The sequence below is a fragment of the Symphodus melops genome (genome assembly GCF_947650265.1).
Source record: "Symphodus melops genome assembly, chromosome: 8".
NCBI classification, from domain to species: domain Eukaryota; kingdom Metazoa; phylum Chordata; class Actinopteri; order Labriformes; family Labridae; genus Symphodus; species Symphodus melops.
This window is the reverse complement of record NC_136698.1, coordinates 14,862,174-14,883,629: the sequence shown is the minus strand read 5'-3', so window position 1 is coordinate 14,883,629 and position 21,456 is coordinate 14,862,174. Positions and strand designations below refer to the sequence as shown.

The 21,456-nt window shown below is 39.7% G+C and overlaps 1 protein-coding gene across 7 annotated transcripts in view; it reads left to right on the top strand.

The window, feature by feature from the left end:
• celf5a (cugbp, Elav-like family member 5a) overlaps positions 1–20,003 on the top strand; it is a 176,047-nt gene extending 156,044 nt beyond the window's left edge. For 3 of the 7 annotated variants that reach the window (XM_079349915.1, XM_079349920.1, XM_079349919.1), the window contains 6 exons: positions 2,556–2,721; positions 10,350–10,562; positions 10,868–10,960; positions 11,834–11,977; positions 14,922–15,085; positions 15,530–20,002. In XM_079349915.1, coding sequence (XP_079206041.1) covers positions 2,556–2,721; positions 10,350–10,562; positions 10,868–10,960; positions 11,834–11,977; positions 14,922–15,049 — 744 coding nt within the window. In that variant the 3' untranslated portion in view covers positions 15,050–15,085; positions 15,530–20,002. Of the gene's footprint in view, positions 1–2,555; positions 2,722–10,349; positions 10,563–10,867; positions 10,961–11,833; positions 11,978–14,921; positions 15,086–15,529 lie in introns of all 7 variants that reach the window. The other 4 variants (XM_079349921.1, XM_079349917.1, XM_079349916.1 and 1 more) reach the window with 3 other exon arrangements.
• Positions 20,004–21,456: the final 1,453 nt, after the last annotated feature.

Here is a 21,456-nt window from a genome sequence, read left to right as displayed (position 1 = left end):
TGGGTGGGTAGTGCAGAAATAAAGAATGGGAAAGGCTTTTGAATATAATGCCTTTGAAATGTTGAGGGAAAAAAAATGGAATGACTGTGACTATCCCTGTCAACATAGCCACTCTGCTTTTTATTCTATTTTTCATCAAAGCTAGCTTGTATGAACCACTGAATACCAACATAATTACATGCTTTGGTTTTGCAATTTGTTGCGTTTTTATTTGAAATGCAGCAAGACTGAAAGGCAAAGTCGTTGACAATCTGACAGATGGCATTAATGATTGCATTATCTAAGACATGCATTGGAAGATAGGCCTGCATTCTGGAGATGCTAGTGTTCACTCCCACTCCATTATTTCTCTGTCCAGGCCTGTAGCTTGTATAATGCCTGGCTACAGGCTTATTAGAATCAGCCGCAAGTTACCCAGATCTCTCGAAAAGAAAAGACAAAAAAAAAAACTGTGAGTGGTGGGACATTGTATTTACTCCGTAATACCAGCCCAGTCAAAGCCTTCATCCTGAAGTCCAACCCTTTTCACATCCTAATAGGGGTGCAGTCAGAGCAGAACACGGGAGGCTTAGATCCTAGAGACCTCTTTGTTTGTTTCTTTGTCATTCCTTTTGTTTGGTTTCTTGTTCCGTTGCTGTCTTTTGCAGCTATGCCCCCTTAAAGGCTCAATTCATCTTATTTGGAAAGGAATGGATGATACCCATTTGTCACATTGAAATTATGCAAATGACAAAAGGCGTTAATAGATAGCAGTGGCGGGCCATGTGGCTAATGGATGAGATGCCAGTGCTGGGCATTCTACAGCGGGACAGCAGCTTTCAGGTTACCTGACAGGGTTACTGAGGGAAAATAATTGGCTTTTCCATTGCTGGCTTCCCATCCAAATAGAAGCAGAGTGGTTTTCTATACTTACGCTGTCCCACAACATTGTCATTAGCATTACTGCCAGTGACAGAGAGGTTTGATTTTTGCTTATATGAGTCATTCTCAGTCCACAGCCATCAGCATCTCCCATGACGCACAGCAGCAGTATTAAACAGATGCAGAGACAGCGGTAAGACACTGGTCCAGCTGAGTTTTTAATCCCTTACCATAACAGACTGCAAAGCTATATCCAGTAAAATATTTTTAATTCCCTGGATACACTGACAAGTTTGCAAGTTTCAATAGCCATTGTGCAATGATGGATATATTCTTGAATTAAGCATTCAGCGCTTGGTTTGCACAGCCAGAGTTTAATCTGAGTGCAGTAACTCCAACAGTCTCTATTACTCTCTCTTCATGTATGTTGTATCTCTCTGTGTGTGTGTGTGTGTGTGTGTGTGTGTGTGTGTGTGTGTGTGTGTGTGTGTGTGTGTGTGTGTGTGTGTGTGTGTGTGTGTGTGTGTGTGTGTGTGTGTGTGTGTGTGTGTGTGTGTGTGTGTGTGTGTGTGTGTGTGTGTGTGTGTGTGTGTGTGTGTGTGTGTGTGTGTGTGTGTGTGTGTGTGTGTGTGTGTGTGTGTGGGTGTGTGTGTGTGTGTGAGTTTGTCCTATGCATATGAACAAAACACTCTGTGGGCTTCATGTGATGGAAAAATAATTTCTGCTCTCACTTCTTGGTTCATGCTGAATAGCTATGCAGAGTGAATGGAAGCCTATAGATTTGTTATCTTTGTGTGTTTGTCCAATGTGTGAAAAAAATAACGCAAACGTATGACTAGATTGCTGTATTAATCACAAGCTCTGGAATCGGTGCAACACCTGCTTTAAATTTATTGTATAGGGTTTGGATTCTGGATTCAGTGACACCTCAAAACTGATTTCATTTTAATGAACCAAAGCTCACAATCCTGTTCCTTCATTTAAAAAGTTCAAATCCACTATTTAGCAAATGTTTGTGAATTTAAGAAGAGCCGCCCAGAAATGGTTTCTGCCTTAAAAAGTAAAACAAAGCAGATTCTGGACTCTGGATGAATGTTAGGCTACAGACAAAAACATGTTTTTATGAGTGATTTTGATGATTATGTCTTTAATAATAATACTTTTTTGTTATGTATGTAACAAAAAAGTATTGAAAAGTTTAACAATAGTAGAAAAAAAAAAAAAAGCTTTGTTATTCTTTTGCAAACTTTTCCTGTTCCCAGAGCACAGAGATAATGTGCACATGTCAATGCCTTGATTTGTATGAGCCCAACAGACAGCTTTTAAATCGTTGCTGCAGCTGGTGACAGGCTTCCTGCTGGGAGAGTAGACGGATTCACTAAACATAGGTTGACAGGCTTCTTTTTTCTTCCCCCTCTTTTATTCCGCTCTACTTTCTCTGTACTTCCCATGCACTATCCATCCATCAACCTCAACATATATCCCTCCCTCTGTTTTACCCTTGCCATGTTTCTCACTCTCCTGCTTTCATTCTCCTGTCTTCATATGACTCCTCGCAAAACTTACTACTTTTTTCATTACCATCTGTCCTCCTCTCACCTTTCTTCCACCCTGTTCTACCTCCTGCTCTCCCGCACACACCCCATTCAACCCCCCCATTCCTTCACCCATCTCTCCGTGTCCCTCTTCTTCAGCTCATGCAGCAGCAAGCAGCCATCATGGCAGCAAGCCATGGAGGTTACCTCACGCCCAGCGTGGCCTTCCCCGCCACGCAGATCCACCAGATGGGGGCGCTCAACATCAACAGTCTCCCACCCACCCCGATGACCCCGTTGTCGGGTGAGTTTCATCAAACCCTGGGTGAGCTGAGTTTCATTCCCTTTCCTGTTGTGTGCGTGTGTGTGCCTGCGAGCATGTGGACTGAGGTGTGTTCAGTGTCACTGAGGGTTAAATTCCTTTCTGTTAATGTGCTAGGTTTGTGTGTTTGTTCGTGTGTGTGTGTGTTTGTTTTTGTGTTTGTGCAAATGCCGTCCAGGTTTTTTTTGGTCTACATGTATGTTTTAGTCATTCCTGCATTAATATTTGCCTCTGTGTGTGTGTGTGTGTGTGTGTGTGTGTGTGTGTGTGTGTGTGTGTGTGTGTGTGTGTGTGTGTGCATGGGTGCGTGTTCACATGGTGAAATTCAAAAAAATATAGATGCAGCAAGTCCAAAACAAAGGGTGCAGGCTTCCTGGTTATCCAAAATTATTCCAAAGAGATACTAATAAATATAGATACTAAAAAATACATTTAATGAGATTTGCATGCTTATAATGTTGGTGAATGCAGAAAGTATTTGGGGATCGTAGATGTAGAATAAGGAATATCAATAAGTAGATTTACAGATAAGACGCTGATTTCCCAGTAGTATTTTGACCTTGTGCTTTGAAGCACGTGTGCATGATCTGCATGCAGTTGGGTTTGTTTTCCATAACAAACACCTCCTATGCAGATACATTACAGAGGAAAAGGAAGGACTTTGAAATACCTACCCACTGCATAACATTTGCTTATTCAGCACTGCTTCATTTTCCTTGAGACAGAGGGAACTTCAGGATTCTCAACTCAACAAAAGCATGAGCTGAAATAAATAATACAGTATCCAAGTCTTTGTTGTGCCTTGCTCACCTACTTTGTCAACACTGCAGTATTGAGTTTTTAAGGTGATGACTTTGGTAACTTTAAACCAATCAGTGTGAGCGAGAGAGCCACCATGAGTGTGACAAGACCTAGTTTAGATTTTCTCTTTCACCACCATAGGAAGCCATCCTCTTTCTATAAACCTGCTGCACGATTTCATATTCTCTCTGCACTGTGGTTTTTGTGAAATAGAAAAAAAATTGGTGTAAAAATTCTGCTCACATCTTCATCCACATACAGTACACAGAGGAAGGACAGCTCTATTGTGCAATTCTTGTTTGCCATTCCTCTAGTTTATTCACAATAGTATGTTGGATTCAATTAAAGAGTCAGCAGACCAAGTGATGAAATCAATTCTACACAATGCGTATGAACCTTTGAACCACTTGTGTCTCTGCGTTAAGGCCAAGTGAACGTATGTCCATAGCGCAAGATGTTTGTGGACACACATGCCGTTCGTGTACAGTACGTCTGCAGTCCTTTCTAACATAGGACCATACATCTTAAGAAGAGAGCCATTTGTCAAATATTCACTGAGATATTTTCAGTGCAAAGTGTGCACTTTTGGGCAGGCGTAATCAATCAGAGACAGTGATTAAAAGCAGAGCTCAGTATTGCTGAGACAACGCGATGCTCTTATTTTGATGGGTAAAGCACTAACAGTATGGCAACCACATACCTGTACTTTGCAACACAATAGTGTGCTGATGAAAGATACTGCAACTGTACTGTAATAAAACTAAGTCTCTGTTTCTGTGTATGTGTGGGTGTGTTTGTATTGGAGGCTTTGTCCTCCAGTCTGAATGTACTGTCTGGGCTGTTTCTCTTTTGAACTATAGTCTCTCAGAAGCCAGAATCAGTGCAAGATTCTAAAGAAACATTATTGTATTTGTTAGATATTCTTTAAAAGCATTGAGAATGTTACTCGGTGCAACATTTTTTGAAGGGAAATGTATCACTTGGCAACGCCAGGATCAAACAACTAAGTGTTGGCATAGCACATATTTGCTTGTGCTTGTTGTACAGAGACAAAGAGTGAGAAAGGAAGTGAGTGTCTGAGTCTGTGAATCAGATGTGTGAAGTGAAGCCATTTGTTTGCTTTCGGACTCTGCGAAGCTACAGTCAACTGATTATCTCTATTGTTTAATATCATATATTATCAAGGCTCGAAAGACAGCGCAGTCTAATTTTAAAGGACTATCATGAATACGGAATCTGTATTTCCCCCCTTTCTTCATTTGTTCCTTTTGAGTTTGGGTGTCACAGCTGCCGGAGTGGTAGTGTATCTCGATGCTTATTTTCTCTCCCTCCCTTTTCACACTTGTGGCTATGACTTATTTAGAGTTCATTGAAGGAATACATAACATTACTGGCAAGGCTGTCTGTATAAGTAGGCCAAGAGACTTTGACACTACTGAGAGACTCCAGGATGTCTGCCACGAGTCAGTGGAATAATTCATCATAATATCTGAATCTGTTTTTAGGGTCTATAGGAGCAGAGTGCTTCTGTGCTTCCAGAGAGGTGTAATTTATGCATTAAGTCGAGTCATCAACCAAATTAAAGTTCTAAACAATGCTATCAATTTTGATGTTTAAAGCATAAAAGGTAAAAAGGTTAACATCCCATTTTCTTCCAAAGAAGAGGATTTGCTATTTGACAGCCAGGATAGTGTCTCTGAATTACACACAGGGCTCAGAATTAGCATATAAAGCTCTTACAGTGGCTTAATAGATAAAGCCTGCCTGAAATTGAAGTAAATGTGTGACATCAGTCTTTCACTGAAATGATCAGTGTAACCTTCGCAACATAAATAAATGTTGCTTGTGACAGCAGAGCCAAAGTGCAAAGAGGCTCAGAGGTTAAGGGTGTTACTCTGAAAACAATGAGACATCCATTTGATCAACAGATGCACAGCATTTAAGCTTGATGGTGCAGAAGCCGTTTGCCAGATGGTTCAGCTGATTACTGCATGTATCCTTACAATGATGCATGATGATGCTTTTTGAAAATAATGTTCACCAGGTGCTGCTCCCTGAGCACTGCAGAAGAAATAAAAGGGAAACAAAACAAGGGTGAGAGAGGCAGAACTGGATAAACAGGAAGAGAGGGAGGAGGGGGAGGGAGGAGAGAAGAGGGATGCAGATCCTGTTGGGTGTATGTGGTTAGGAGCATGTTGTGTCAAGGGTGCTTTGTTAGGATGTGAGAAGTGTGTAATCAAAGTCATTTTACTATTGTGTTGCATTGTGCTTTTCCACGCCGAAGCTGTACATGCTCAAGTACACATTACAGAAAATATACTGCCGATGCTCCGCAGTCAGAGACAACCCATACTCAGGCAGGTTGGGTGTTCATGAACAGCCCCGCCTCTGCCAGATTCTTGCACGGATACATTATTGGTGCAAATGACTTCCATGGTTATCATCACCAAATTAATGAGCTGTTAGACAAAGTGTTCCTTCTCAGTATGCTTCTGTCCTAAAAATAACACATACTGTTATACTAACATTTTATATCGGGCAGTTCCCATAGAAACAGCTTCTAGGGAGATATAATATTAAAAGTTATAAAACAGCAGTGCACACATCTGTACCATCAGTGTGTCCCAACTGATGTACAGATACATAAATACATACATAGGGGCAGTGATATCACAGTAATTCCTCCTCCCTTCAGTGCAGGCAAAAGGGAAATAAACATTTTAAGAAATAGAGGATTTTCCTCATCATGGTTTATGTTAGTACTTTCAGAAGAGAGCTCCACCACAGATGTTTGCAGGAGCAGTACTGATTTTGGAAAAGCTTAACTGGGTCTCAATCAAGCAGCAGAGCTTCACAAGCTTCCATTTGGTCTTCCAGAGGCTCTAAAAGTCAGGCACTTGAATAGGGTCAACACATTGTGTGTTTTAATTGGCAAGAGAGGAGCAGAGGCTTAGCTGTATGGGAAGTCATGTTGCCCCATGTTGTATTTAATGCTGATGGACTATGGTTAAAACTTAACCTTGGTCCATCCTGTGACATAAAGTTTGTTGCTTACTTTAAAACTTTTTAAGGCTCTCACTGACCTTCTTTATTGAGAGGATGATTGCATGTTTGGAACTTGACACATTACTTTGTCACTCTGGAAAGCTATACGGTCTTAAGTAGTCACTTGCTGCTGGTAATTGTTCAATGGCAGTCTCATCATTGAGAGAATCCTTTCCCTGAGCAATATCTTGGAATTTGTATTAAACAGCACATTATTGGGTTTTTTTGTGCAGGACAATATGTTCATTCATTTTCACTTCAGTCAGAGGTAATACAGTACAAACATGCAAAGAACTGCATCATCAGCATAAAAACACGTTTACAATCAATCACAGTGAAGTCAGTTTAGATAGTGTAGAAACAGGAGCAAGAGTTAATTTAGCTTTTGTAGTTTGGTCTTGCTACAATGCTTATTACCTAAGCAGATTGATTGTAACATGACTGTGCTAGAGTGAACAATGGCAATGAAAATACAAGTCAAAACTTAAGAATATCTTAACACTTGAGTTGTATTCTTTTTAATTCAAAAGCATTAAACGTGTATTACCCAGAAATAAAAGTATTTTAGGAGTAAATAACATTTTAAGTGTTGTGTATTTACAGTCTAACAGTCAAGTTTTTGCCACATCAGCATGGCGTGGACGTAGTTCAGATTTGAATGTCATTTCCATGAAACTTGGCCACTGTTGTCAGATTAAGATGGCATGAAATTGTGTGCTGCTGCAGGATTATGTGATTTAAAGTAAGAAGCTGATTATATAAATAGCTGTTCAGGGCCTTTTACATGGGAGGATTTGTTTATGTCCTTGAAGCAACTACTGATAACATTATTGAATCCCTCCTTAGCTAAATTAGGTCAAAATCACACTTAAAATTAAATATTAACAGCACTAATAGAATAGGAATCATATTTGAATAGAAGTGACCGACATCTTGTTTGCTTTATATATAATATGGAGTAGACTAAGGTGTATACTAACTGACTTTAAAAAGGTGCTCTCACTGTGTTATTCAAACTTAAAGGACTAGACAGCTGTTTTCTCTTTGAGTCTAAATGCTCCAGGTTTTAAATCAGTTGGATGAAAGCATCTGTTTTCAGTGCATAGTGCTTGCTCCAGTAAAAGACAGTCCTTGGGATGCTAATGACTGCACTCTCCTGTATGGGAATAGCATTTCTTGTTGATTTGAATGTATAATTAACATAATAAATACTTGTGTCGCAAATGAAGATTTCTTTCACGTAGCAATCATCACAAGCAGCAAATCAACAGTTTTCCCCTCTCAGAAGCCACTGCAGGAATACCAATATGAATTATGCCTGCAGAACATGAATACATGTGAAAAACATGTATACATATTGTTTAGCATTGCAGGCATCTTACTTGAAGGAATAAGAGTGAGGAAGTGACAGTTAAAAGTTTTCTGCATAGAATATACAATCTGCTGTCCCATATCTTCATATTCACGCGTGCCACAGTGGAGAACCACATGTCATCGTTACAGGCAAATCCACTCAGCACACTGTGACAGCCACATGTATATAACAACACTCTTGTGTGCGCATTGTAAACAAGCTATGAATACAATTTCCCACAATGCAAGAACCATGTGTCCACTGAGCTATAAAATGAAAATGTCTTTTCATTGTCTATTTTCAGATAGTGGAAAACACTTCTCATTTTAACTGTTGGAGAACATTCTTCATGGTGGTTATCAGGTCATTGTGTGCAAAATGAATATCCCTGACTAAATAAACACCTTTTTTACTAATCATAATTTTATTGGTCATGGTGTACGGGATTTTGATATATTTAAGAACCTCTTGAATAACTACATGTTTGGTCCTGTTTTTTTAGTATTTTATTTACCCTTCAGTTCAATTTAGTTGTCGTGCAAGTTATGCCCAATCCACCACGTGACAACATGGGTCTAATCAAAACTTCACATCAAATATTTATGACAAAAATAGAAGTGCAACAACATTCTAGCAATGTTTTGAATTTATAGTTTAAAATTAAGAAAGATAACAACTAATTTCCTTAATGCCCATGTAGGATTAAATAGTTAGAATTTGATTGATAAACAAAATATATTTGTTAATTTATTTGATAATATCTGATAATCTGATTGGACTCGGTGGCCCCTATCTGCTTCTTCTATCATCGCCTCCTTTACAGCTGATGTTTGGTCCAACTGCTGACCCAGAAGCTTATGTAATTGCATGTAGGGGGTCCACAGTACCACCTACTACCATCGCTGCTACTCCTACTACCACTACAATTGCTACACATACATAGAAGCGAGCTCCCACGGCACTGCTAAGCCTTGGAAAATGAATTTGCCTGATGATGGAGAGGGTGCATTATCTGGCGGTACAGTAGAGTGCGTGTGGCCCGAGCAGACTAGCTGTCTCTAGCCCTCAGAATAGGAGCGGCAGTCTCCTGGGTCCTGGTAGGAGAATGGGCTGAATCTGCAGTCTAATTCATCACAGCTCTGCAGGAAACAAGCAATCGTGGGGAGGCTACACAAAAAAAAAAAAGTGCAAAAGACACAACAGCTCTCCCTGGACCCTGACAATTCCCCTGGTCACTGCAGTTGCTTGCCAGACTGTCTGCGTCTTGTGGCTTAAATGCTGAAAGCGGGGAGAGAAGAGAGAGTGTAGAAGGAGATGAAAGAGGAAGAAAAAACATAGGTGAAAGAGAAGATCAGAAATTCCATATGGATTCTTGGATATATATTACTTGATGGTGGGAGGTTTCTGCATGTGATTTACGGCATATTTACTGTTTCATTAGCATAAATCTCAGCGCATTTTGTGTGTGTATACTCAATGTGATTGTTTACCCTATCTCAACCACTTCTCACTGGGGGTTCTTCACTCAGGCACCAGATTGCTAGGATATGGCATGCTGGAGGGTTTCCGTGACAACCTGGGCTTTCTGTCGAATCAGGACTAGGGTTTCCAGATTGAGAGGTGGTCCTCAGGGGAGCCGTACTTCAACGAGCTTGGATGCTTTGCCACAGAGCAGCTCTTTTAGAGAGACCATCACACAGTGAGATTCTGCTCAAAATGGGTACTTTGATGTTCCCGGCATAATTGGAAACACTTTCCAAAGGAGGGTCCTTTTAAAATGCATTGAATGAGAGAGGACAGGGAGCAGCCAATTTCAATTCTGCTCATGAACCATCCTGCAGCTGCCTTTCAGCCGTGTGTACCATATATGTCATGAACCACCCATTTGTCAACCTGCCAACAGTTGTTATTTTTCCTTTTTTTTATGATGTATAAAGTTTGAGGCATCTTTTTGATTTTACCACCTGCTCATTCAAGCACATCTCCCTCTGTAATCTCCTTCTATTTGGTCCGGATCCCCCCCCCTCTCTCTCTCTCTGAAGTTGCATAGTGGTTTCATCATCTTGAGCAGTAGGAGCCAGCGGGGTATCACACAAACACTATGGACAGGCTCATTTTTCACAGGTTGACTTCCCAGCTATTCTGCAGGATGTGTCACGACAAATGGCGGATATGTGACAGACTCACGTTGCACCCGTGTCCTTGCATTAGTAAGGAGATTGAGTGTAGCTCTCGTTCACGAGCTGTGTGTTTGTTCAAGTGTGTGCAGATTTATAGTTGTGGGTTGTGTGCTCGTGTTTGCTTCCTTTTAAAGCATAAATAAAAGCATGTCTTTGATTGCACTAATCCACGTCTTAATGTATTACAACTGCTTTGTTTTATATTGTAGAGTGCTCCATGATCCAGTAATGTTTAACATCTTTCCCCGCAGGCCTTAGTTCTCCACCAGCCAACATCAACACCTCCGCCGTTCCCAGCATCGTCACACCCATCGTCAACGGATTCGCCGGCATCCATCATCAGCCCAACGGACATCCTGCTGTGGAGACTGTCTACACCAACGGCCTGCCTCCCTACTCAACCCAGAGCCCCACGGCTGCTGACACCCTACAGCAAGCCTTCACCGGAGTACAGCAATACACAGGTGTGAGACTAGAAAACTTTGTTTGCCATTCTGAGGTTTTACAATCTGCCGTAAATGTAGCAGCGATGGGACAATTACTGCAGGGTAACTACAGCACGAGTGTGTGGCTGTATGTATTCAGACTGTGGTGTACAGTGCCTTAGAACAGAACATCAGACAGCCTTTGATTACACATGTTATGCCTGTGTGATCGACCTTAAGCATCCTTGACACCATTCTCTGTGGGATCCTTGTTTTAACACTCCCCCTCTCTCTCTTTTACACTCTTTCTCTCTCCTTCCTCCCCCCTGTATCTCCACCTGCAGCAATCTATCCAGCCACCACGCTGACTCCCATTGGCCAGACACTGCCCCAACCACCCCAGGTCATCCAGCAGCAGCAGCAGAGAGAAGGTGAGGGTGAGAGAACATTATTACTTTTATACTTCACACATCTCATCCTATGTAATAGACACATAAAAAAGACAAGCATTCGGGGCCAGTATTACGCTCGCTCTGCAACACCTCAGTCTGTGTGATACACATATATAAAGCATGCAAGGGCTAGAGCAGAAAATGACTCTGATAATGCACACATTTCATTGTCTGTGATAGATAAATAGAGTAGAACGGCTGAGAAAAGACAGTTTACATCTCGTCTCAGGTAATAAATACATAAAGCATGAGGAAGATAGGACCATGTTCTAATGGCTATCACACTCCATATCTTCAAAACAGATAATGTCATTATCATAATCATAGTCCCATGCTTTTCATAAGCTTGTATAATTAAATCCCTGGCTGCAGGAAGAGTGGCACTGATCCCAGACATAAATAATACAAAGAAAAAAAGTAAAGATAACTAACAATGAAAATGAATGCAGGCTGGATTTAGGTATATATATATATATATATATATATATATCCCTCCATTTGATTTATTTGATTTTTCTATTAGCCCACTGATCTTGTCATTTTGTTGCTAGTTAGAGAATGTGATCCATCCTGTAGATTAAATCCTTTTTTATCACATTTGAAATGTTAATTAATTCTATAAATACATTTTAAATGACAGAACACATTTTTCAATTTGATTGTGTTTAAGAACAGCTACGTTCATTTGCTGATAACGTCCTGACAATCTATGTCCACTTATCTTAATTTGATAAAAGACTGCAAAGATTGAACATTTTCAAAGATTTTTGTCTCTATCCCTCAACCAGCAAACACGTTTTCTCCCCATCTCTCTCTCTCTCTCTCTCTCTCTCTCTCTCCCCCTCTTTGTGTTTGCAGGTCCAGAGGGCTGTAACCTGTTCATCTACCACCTGCCACAGGAGTTTGGAGACAACGAACTCATGCAGATGTTTCTGCCCTTCGGCACTGTGATCTCCTCTAAGGTTTTCATGGACCGAGCAACCAACCAGAGCAAGTGCTTCGGTTAGTGACTCACACAGCTTTTCACCACTTTTTGTGGATTTTCCCTGAACTATTGTAGAGAGAAACTTTGGGTAGATTTGTTTTTGCTTATAATAGGTTTCTTTTTCAGCCATTATCATACATGTGTATGATAAATAATGATTTGTTGTAGAAAGTAGTACAAGAAATACTTGCCAAATCAGCACATATTTAAAAAAAATACATTAAATAAACAACGCGAAGTGAGCAAATACGGTCTGGTCTCTCATAGTGTTCTCAAAGGTGTAGGTGTAAAAAACTCACAGCTAATGTGTGAAGCGTCAACATATAAGTTACATTTCCATAATTATAAAAGGGTTTTTATTCACACTGCACAGCAGACAATGGACATCTGATATGTTTCCTCTGAGGTGCTGTAGATTTTGATGATGTTTGACAGAAACAGACACAGATGATTGAATGATCTTACCCCTGACTGACTGACCTGAATTTGCATCTTGATGACTGTTGTGTTTTGTGTTGTGTCAGCTCTGTAAGAAAAAAAAAAAAAAAAAGAAGTGCTGAATACATTGTAGCCAAACTAGCCATGATGCAGTCGATCAGATCCTCTGTCCTTGTTTCTGTTTGGCAGCAGTGTGACCTGCAAACCTCCAGGTGCTGTATCAGCATCCACATCACCGTTCTGTAACCCCAATATCTGTCAATAGCCTCTCTGCTAAGGCTGATTCACACACCTCTTTGCCTCCTGTCCCATTTAGCTCCGTCAGCCTCCACACACCAACAAGCCTGAGGGCTTATAAAAACTTGGAGGAGGCAGGCAGGGATTGTGGGGGTGGGGGCAAAGGACAATTATGGATCAGCATTTGTTTTCACTTCAGGGAACCACAGAACCCTGGGCCAAATTGATCGCCAGTCCTGTCTCCCTGGGGGAACTTAATAACATATAAATTCATGAAAGAAGAGCTATTTGCAGTATTGACTTATACACTATGCATTTACAACATAATGTTAGGCCTGGGGAAGGAGGGAGCACACTGGTGTAATTAATCTAGAATGGAAGAGAGGGGATAAACCTAGATTGATGGTGTGAGAAAGACAAGGAAACAGAGAGAAAGCACACTAGTAATGTGTGACAGGACAGAGAGCAAGGCTTACAGCTGTAAGCCTGCATCTCCTCTCCATCTTTTCTCCACTCCTAGCTAGAATGTGTTAACCTGATGGCGGGTTAGGAGGACACCTCCTTCCCTGCCAGTATACTTTCTTCAGACTTTCATTCAGTCCTTCTTCATGCTGTCCAGCCTTCACCCTAATGGGCCAAACCTGGAGCCAAGCAGGCCGACAGACATCTCTCCCAGGTGACTGTGGACCTGGAGAGGCTCCTGCTGTTTTGCACGGGTCATCGACTGTTCCTAATGACACCACAGACACAGGGGAGCGCATCAAGCGGAGACACACTCCACTGCAGTTTCTGGTCACTGACTCCTCAAGGCTTTATTTTTACACATGATGAAAACAGGATGTTCAGCATAGGTCTGTGGAGGGCTGCGTCGAGGAGTTTTATGTGCCAGCAGCAGATTTGACGTCTTTCGATGAACTATAGTTACTGTTAAATTGGTCGATCTATTTTCACAGTAACATTTGCTAATTTTGTAGGTAATTTAGCCTTTCACATGATGTCTTCAAGCTGTTTTAAAAAGGGTATTATAAAAAATGACCCTTTTTTAAACAGCTGGACTTGCTTGAGCATAATCCTGTGATAGTGTCCTGGAATCTGATTTTACACAGAACATAGGTTTCCCTGTAGGGGCGGAGCCAGTGAGTGTCCTCCCCTGAAATCAGAGTAGACACATGTTAAAGAAAATCAACTATATGTCGGTGACTGATATTGGCTTTTTTTCCAGTAGAGTAGCAGTTTCCTCTTGTTAGTAAGTAAGTAAATCTATCTCTCTCTTTTTAGAACCTTAAAGAGATAGGCTTTCAAAAGGTTTTTGTGGTTTACATGTTTTTGTGCAGGATTGTTACACATTTTACAAAACTAAATTTTATAAGTTAACATCCTTATGATGAGTGCAGATGAAAAGGCTCAATAATACCTCTCATCCATGTGTGTCCACATTAAACTGCATGCTACCCTTGCATAAGTCGGTGGCCCAGTTTGGCCATCCTGGTCAATAAATGTAATCTGTATGAAAAAATTCTGATAAATAACGTTTTTTTTTTTCCTGTATTTTCATGTCAAACCTTCACGGTTTTTGTATTAGAATTTCATGACATAATGTTTTCTCCTATTAAACCAGCACAACCATCTCTTTCCTGTCCTTTTTTTTCTTGATATGCCTTGCTCTTCTTAATGCCTCTCTGCAGAATCACTAAACAGCTTAGTATTACATCTCTTTGATACAATAACTTTCAGCCACAATGCAACATCAAAACAGAGATGTCTTATGACAGTAACACCCCCCACTTTTGTTGCATCTTGAGTCCAAAAGTGGTGAATTATTGAAGCTGTTGCAAAAACGAATGTTAAGCGTTGCAACAACAAGCAGCTGGTCAAAATCAACAATAAACACACCCCTGAGTTCATACACAGGCACTGGGCAAAAGCATTATTCTGAGCCAAATTTTCTTTTGGTCTTAAAACAACAATCACACATGCTGTCATGAGCACACAGCTCTTTCCAGCTGCTCATGTGCTTCCTGCCTCAACAGCACCATCTAGACTCCTTCAGCAGAAAGACAGACCATGATGAGAAAGCAGTGTACACCCTCAGAGCTGTTTATATTTCTCACTTTTTTCAAAACTGTTTTTTTTTTATTTTATTTTTTTTACTGGCTTTCTTTTAGGATATTGGCAGTAGAAATCATCTGTAAATATTTTTTTTACAACAATTCTTATGTGGAAGATTGTTTATTTATAATCATCTTATTTGATGAGTAAGCTTATGTGTTTTATATTTTTTCACAGGCTTTGTGAGCTTCGACAACCCCGGTAGTGCGCAGGCAGCTATTCAAGCCATGAATGGCTTTCAGATTGGAATGAAGAGGTTGAAAGTCCAGCTAAAGAGACCGAAGGATGCCAGCCGCCCTTACTGACAAAGCCTACCTTCAGTATTCATTGCAGCAGCACAGGTGGAGCGTCAACACCTTTCATTGTGATTAGATTTAGATTTGATTCATGTTAATTTCTGGTGAAAAGAGTGGAGGCTAATTTTCTCCTGCATGATGGCCCCTTTCCAATTCAAATGAAAGCTTAGAGTTTTCTGATCTGTTAGTATATGTTTTAAAAAAACATGTTCAGTAAATGTAAAGCTTTGAAGTTGAGAGTCTGCTATAGAAACTATACTGTTAGATTGTATATGTGGCACAGCAGGAGTCTTAATTATAGGCAAATCTGTCATCATTGTGATTGACAAAGATTGATTGGTGTGCCAGTGTGGTTTAGCTTTCTCCAGACCATTACGTTGAATTAATCGAGCCATATTGAAATACTCAAAGTTAGAAGAAATGGATTTTTGAAATGACAGTTTAATGAGCAGTGAGATCTTAAATTGCCCCTTTCTTTCTCTTTTTCAGATTTTAGAGGACACTCGAAGATATCTCGGAGGAGTTAAACTTTTTTTCTTTGAAAGCGAAATATGTTTAAAAAAAAATCAACACATAAGGAATTTTTGAAGACATATCAGCATTTACTTATGAAGATATAGGTTACGGCAGCAAAAAGAAGACGCGAAAAAGGCGGAGGAGGAGGAGGAGGAGGCACTTCACCAGGGGACTTAACAGTAACAGATGGCACAGTGCAAGAAAGATGAGAAGAAGAAGAAAAAAAAACTGAAAAAAGAAGTGATGAGACTGAACAACAGAACTTTTTTCTTGAGACTTGAATTGTTAATTAAGCAACAAACTAACAAACAAAAAAGCAGCAACAACAAATAGATTTCTATATACATATTATATACACATATATATAAGGAAAGAGGCGCTTGTCGCTTTTACTGTACTGGACAAATGAGGGTTAAAACTTGAAGATCAAGAAAAACAGTGGAAAAAAAGAAGCTATTCTACACATCCACTGACAGACTTTCTTTCTCTTTCCCTCTTTCTCTTATTCTCTCACCGTCCCTTTCAGCAAGCGCAGAACTATGACTCTTGGAGGTCACTGAGGTTTCCATTAGCAACAGTAGAACTGCAGATCTTTCACCCCTAAGGGACCAAAGGACCAAACATTTTTATTGTTCTGAGCAGTAATATATAGTATTAATGATTCTAATACTACAACCTACTACTAATAATATTACAAGTTAACTTAAAGAAGAAATACTAGCTTCAGGTTGAAAAAAAAGAGGAAAGGTTTTTCTTGTTTGTTTTTCTTTTACATTTATAGCTACTGGGTTTGAGGATATTAAAACAAAACAGAAAAAAAATGTATACAAAAAAAGCTATACCAATTTAGTGGCGTAGAATATGTGGGTTAGACATTGAATTGGGCATGTTCAGATGTGTTCTTTTTCGAGTTACTTTTTTGTGTGAAATTCAGCGTTTCATCTCGGAGGTGTGATCTATCGCTGTTATTGTGTTGAAGAAGAAAACAGTCTCATAGTGCCAAAAGTGATCCTGTAACAGCCTTTTTAACAGTACATCACTGATCTGCAGTGATTTTAGCTTTATGCTATGCTGTCTTGTGTCTCGGATAGCACATTGGAATATAATAATTGAAGCAAGACCAACTCCATATCATCATTGCACCTTGGTGTTACAGATACTCTGACCATAAAGCAGTGTGATGAGAGTGCCACCCGGATGAGCAGCATCAGGAACCGCTTAATAAAATATACAAATGAGCCTGACATCAGTTGTAAAAATTTCCATCCGTGTGTCACAGTGGTCCCATCCAGGTCGTGCCCTCTTGCACTGACAGGCTCCTCCAGCTGCTCTCTTCAGGCGCGCTCAGTCTCCCACCTCTTCCTCCTCCTCCGAACTTCACCTCCAAATGCCAGCATATCTCTCTCTTAATAGGGACCATCAGTTCTAGTGGGCCAAGAGCTAACCCACAGCATAATTAGGGTAATGATAATATTGATTAGATTGGGAACACAGCCACAGGGCAAGAGATGCGCAATCAATTACATATTGGCATTTTGAACGGATTGACTGAGTGACAGAGTCCATTTTTCTCCCAGCGGTTGGATCGGAGTCTTCCTCGTCTCCCTTTCATACAGTCTCAGATTTCAAAATCCAAATCTGACGACCAAAATTTAACAGATGCGGCGAATTTTGTATGATCAAATGTGCAGGTCAGAAAAAGTTGCGAGCTTTACATTGAGGTGACAGCAACTTTATGAATAGTTCTAGAGACGAGAGCAGTTTTAGATTCTTTTATTTATTTATGTACTTCATAGGGTTTTTTTGGCACAGTAAGAGCTTGTACACGGTGATGAACAGCCTGGCATTAGCAGCCGTAGGAGGTCAAATTAAGAGCAAAATGATCCATCAATTAGACAGCAGCAGGCCTGTAAGTGTAGCCGCTGCAGCTGCTGCTGCTTCAACGAGACGACAGCTCACCATTAGCGGCGGTCACACACGGCTCCTGTACAGTGTGGTCATGACACATCACGCCGTATCTGATATGATAAATTAACTAATCTAGCATCCTCTGTGGCTATGCGTCCACTGAGACAAACATAGACAGCTCGTCCAAGATGAAACCTGTTTTCTCATGAGTTATATGCGTTTACTGAATCACTTTATTTATTTTTTCTTTATTATTTTGCTCATATTTGTTAAACTAACATCCACTTCTTTCCTTTCATTAGATATTTTGTCATGCCATTTATGAACTTGTTTGCTCTGAAGCACCTTGCCTCTCAGGACTGCGTGAAACCTCAGCACTCTGATCATCGCTCTGTCTCTTTGGCTTGATTCTAGTCTATAGAAAACAACTACTTTGCCTCTGTAGTCTGGTACAACTAAAGTGATCAACAGAACTACTTCTTTTTTTAAAACTCCTTCCGTGTACGTTCCTGACTCACAGGCCCAGTATTAGGAGAAAAGGATGTGTTATTTCCAGGACACTGATAACAAATATTACTTTCATAACGCTCTGAAATACTTAAATGCTGTTTTAAGAAAGTCTTTCAAATGCCTTCTCTCGTTAGAAATTGCCAAATCATGCAAACATATCCACTGTATCTCCTCATCAGAAAATGTGCCAGATTCTTTAAAAGTTTGAACATAGTTTGTTAAAAAAAAAAAAGGAAATGTTGATAGGTGAAAGAAATAATTGATTTTGTGATGTGGCATAGTTCTCTTGGAGACGGGTCATTTCAGGCTGTAATGATATAGCATAGGGTTTTCCTGTGAAAAGGTTAGATTTCATATATATTTTGCCAGCAGACAGCTTCGTTTCCCGTCTTGGTGAGTTACTGTTAGTTTCCACTTTGCTGTCAGGGCCCAGCGGCTTTAGGAAGCGGTGATATACGCCCTCTTTTCCCCAGGCCATAAGGGGCCTTATAAACCCACTCAAAAATCTTTTCTTATGGGATTTCCACTGGAGAGTTTCTTAAATTATTAAAATCAAATTAAATTTGGCCTTCACAACAGCTTGGGCAATGCAAATTAAAGATGCCAGCTGTGGCTGAACTGTAATGAGTTTGAGAAGATGCTGAATTAATTTCACTGCCAAGAAAAAAAAGAAAAGAAATTTGATCGAACACAATTAAAATCAGGGAAGGTTTGGGGGTGGAAACAGTTTGTATATAAGCCTGAAAATGCATATCTACTGTAAAGTTCAGAAAAAAGGATGACGAGTAATGAAATGACTGAAATCCAAGAACTAAATTAAGTTAACAACTGGAAGTGGAAATGTTGTTTGAAAAAAAAAAAAAAGACGGTAGGGACTCCAATAGTGTTTCTCTAACTAGTATCTACTACATTGTTTTTACTCTAACATCTCTTTTATCATGTTTTGTATTTATTTTTGTCATCCTACCATGGTGCCCTTTCAATCTCCGAGCATGCTCAATAGGGGCTGGGGGTTAAAGATTATGGTACTATTCGTATTAACAGTATGATTCTTTAACTATGGTTTGAATGCTAAGGATAGTAGCTTATTATAAATATGAAAACTGTATATTATGGAAAAATCAGCACAGGACCTTTCTTTGGGTACGTAGAGGTTAGGGTTTGAAATAGGGGAGGGGGCGGGAGAGGGGGGCAGGGGTCGCTTTATAAAGATGTTATCTTTCTGGTTTCTCAGCACAAAGCAAACAAAAACATATAAAAAGCAGTATGGAGTCTGTGAAGAAGACTTTACTGACACACAGGGCGCAAAAAGAGGAATCTCAGTACTAATCTTTAGAACCTGGAGGAGAAAATGCAGTTTACAGGTTGTATTGTTTTTTTCTTTGGTTTAAAGAAGAACGCCACTTGTTTTTTTTGTGGCAGCATCAGTACAGCATGGATTAACTGACAGGGAAAGCAGTATCTTTTTATAAAAAAATAAACTTTTAAAAAACAATGTGTTCTGTATTAGCCTGAGAAACCAAACATTTTTCCCCTGTTGAAATTTCTTAATACTTGCTGCTTAGATTATGTCATATAAATGATTGATGATTTAATAATTTTATAATTATTTATTTGGTCAAGTATGTAACTTGATGTTTATTTATCTATTTAATTTATTTATCTATTTAATTTATTTATTTATTTATTAATTTATCCACCTTTTCTGTTTTGATTTTATTTCATGGTTATGGTAAGATAAAGATATGTATCAAAAAGAATTGCTTATTGGGGCTTTTCTCTCTTTCTCTCCTTTTTTTCCAATTTTACAATAAAAATTCAAACTGGGTGTTTCGTTTCTGCCAGTTATATTAAATAGAGTGATGTACCAATTTCCAAAGACAGGGGGAGCTGTTGCACTGGACATCTTAAGGAGCCTGCTGGTGCCTGGTGTCTGTCAAGTCATTGTACTGTGGACAATGGAGTACCAGAGAACTGTGTTAATGCTGCATATTCACAGGTTTACAAAACATTTAGACATTAAGGGTCACTTTTCAGTCACTTTTACACAACTGGAGTCTGCTGTGAATCAGAAAATGTTTCAAGACAGAAAGTACCCATTTCATACGTTGTGAAGGGCTCCGTATGTAGGATGAAGGGAATATATCAATGTGGACACCAAATACTTTAGTGGCTTTGGGTCACCTAATGCTGCTCTCCTCACAGACAGTAGGAAGAAATCTTCCCATAATAATGTAAAGCAGTTTGACAAGCAGAAGGAGTACATTAAAATCAGGATGGTGTATAGAAAGAGTACAGTTTAGGGACAGTAACTTCAGCATTTCTTTGATGCTGAAGTTAGCTGAAATCTGATTCAACATCTGCTGACACTTTCCTCTCCTCACACACACACCTCGATCCCCCTCACACGGCAGAAGCTACTGTAGCATCAGAAGCAGCACAGCTGAGACTAGCGTTTTGAAGAGCAAGTGACAGATATAAAAAAGAGGATGGGAGGGGGTGCGGTGAAAAAGTAGAGCCACTGGTTCATGATATAAATTGTCCCAATTACAATAAAGTGTGGCTCTTGGTCAGCGAGCACGGCAGGCAGTTCATCTTTATTACAATCAGTTAATGAAAATCAATCCCCCTCCTGATAAACTCTTATCTCTGCGGCCTCTCGTGCGGGGAGATAATAAATTAGGGTAATATTGCCTTTGATGAGGGAGTGAATTGCAAATTATTGTAACTTTCCAAGATTTATGATGCAGATGCCTAATTTCCGAGCTGGGTTTTTTGGGGCGTCAGGGTGCCGGAGGCCATTTGTTAAAAGTTTGGTGACACAGGCTTGTTAATAAAAATACACAGTTATACAACCAGGTGTTCTCAGCTGTGAGCTACTGTTACAGTAGCAGAGAAAAGAGTGCTGTAGATGCAGGAAGTCATTGCTTGGAGGATTTACAGGACATTTTCCTTCCGACAGGGTATTTTACCTAAAAGAGATAAATATACACGAAGAGGCAGAAACCCGAGGGATGCAACATGTTTATTTAATGGTTAATTGATGGTTAATTAATGGTTACTTAATGGATACTTAGGGGTTACTTATTTGTTACTTTATGTTTACTTAATAGTTAAATATTGGTTACTTAATATTAATTAATGGTTGATTAAAGGTTACTTAATGGTTACTCAATGGTTACTTAATGGTTACTCGATGGTTACGTAATGGTTAATTAATTGTTACTTAATGGTTAATTAATGGATACTGAGGGGTTACTTAGTTGTTAATTAATGGTTACTTAATGGTTACTTAACGGTTACTTAATGACTGTGGCGCAGAGGGACTGCTGATCTTTCTGTGCAGGCTCGGGAATATTTCCTTTTTTTTTCATTAAAGTTGAATGGAGACAAGGCACGAGATGAAAACAACTGTTTTCGCAGCAGCTTGTCACAGTGACTGATTTAAAAAGGCTACTTACTCTTAAAAGCTGCACATCAAA